The sequence below is a fragment of the Zerene cesonia genome, chromosome 7 (genome assembly GCF_012273895.1).
Source record: "Zerene cesonia ecotype Mississippi chromosome 7, Zerene_cesonia_1.1, whole genome shotgun sequence".
NCBI classification, from domain to species: Eukaryota; Metazoa; Arthropoda; class Insecta; order Lepidoptera; family Pieridae; genus Zerene; species Zerene cesonia.
The window spans coordinates 7,668,148-7,669,408 of record NC_052108.1 but is presented as its reverse complement, the minus strand read 5'-3'; the positions used below and the strand labels follow the sequence as shown (position 1 = coordinate 7,669,408).

Sequence of the window (1,261 nt, the reverse complement as noted above, 5' to 3'; positions counted from 1 at the left end):
AAGAGGTAAAGTAACTTTACATTTATAATACAGGAATCTTGATATCCGGGCGGAGACGGGACGAGCATGTAGACTACTACTATATATACATACATATATTTTATTTGTATATTTATTAAACACACAAAACAGTGAGCAACAAATACAAAATAAATTAATTCTTTGCCTTAGTTACATCAGTTTCTGCTACTGGCCATGACAAATGTGTGTTGATAATTACTATTTACCTTGTTTAACAATGTATATCTACATATACGATATTTCTTAATTAATTCAATTAAATTAAAGATAATGATTAAAATCTAAGATAATAATCAAAATTGAGCAGTCTCTTTAAAATATTAGGTTATAGATAACAAAGATTTCTGTTTCTTATAAAATAATATATCGATTTTCTTATTTTAAACAGGAAACGCAGTCATTCATCTACTCTGGACTGATGTTTGTGTCCATAGCACTATTCCTCTACATATCTCGTAGTTATAAGATTGAAGATGAACCGAAAGTGATTGAATGTCGTAGAAATTGTGAAGTCTTTTACCAACAAGTGAAACAGATGGAAGATCCCTTATAATAGGAATAAATAATTATAGAGCTATATATAAATGTGATTTCGTGAAGAAATTAATGTTATCGTATTGGGGAAAAGGAGAAATATATTGAAATTAAAAATATTGAAAATGAATTGAAAATTAATTTTCACAAATAAATAAAAAATAGAAATGTTTTTGTTTCATCAGAATAAAATTTACAGTAGAAATTAGTGCTTTTTATTTCAAACAAAAATAAAGTGTCACTGGTGCCTTAACTAGGTTGGTGTTACATGTATTTTATTATAAAATACAGGTTATAGTAAAGTTTATTAAAGTAATTATGTATCTTACTTCTATATATATAATAATAAAAGTGTTAGTGTGTAGTTTTTTTAGACGATATACATCGCTGTCAATTTTAATTATTATAAAAAGTTCAAAATAAGTAATTACAGCGTCTTTGATTCATTTTCATTGTAAACAATAAAGTACCTGAAATTTTAATTTGTCCATGTTGTTATTTTTGAATTTGGCGAATGTTATCTAGTTCCTTCCTACCAAGTAAAATGAGAGAACTATGTCTACTTAACTTAGAGTCATATAAAAGGAAATATCAAATTCACTTACGAATTGCCTATTATAGGTTCCCGGAAGATTATTTTATGGCATATAGTAAGTATATCCTCATTGATTTCCATATGAAGTCCTTGTGACCTGAGCCAAATGTC

At 26.9% G+C, this 1,261-nt stretch overlaps 1 protein-coding gene across 1 annotated transcript in view; it reads left to right on the top strand.

Annotated features, from left to right (window-relative positions):
- LOC119828233 (peptide transporter family 1-like) overlaps positions 1 to 590 on the top strand; it is a 17,876-nt gene extending 17,286 nt beyond the window's left edge. The window contains exon 14 of the mRNA XM_038350337.1: positions 410 to 590. Within this exon, the coding sequence (XP_038206265.1) occupies positions 410 to 574 (165 nt within the window). The 3' untranslated portion in view covers positions 575 to 590. The remainder of the gene's footprint in view (positions 1 to 409) is intronic.
- Positions 591 to 1,261: the final 671 nt, after the last annotated feature.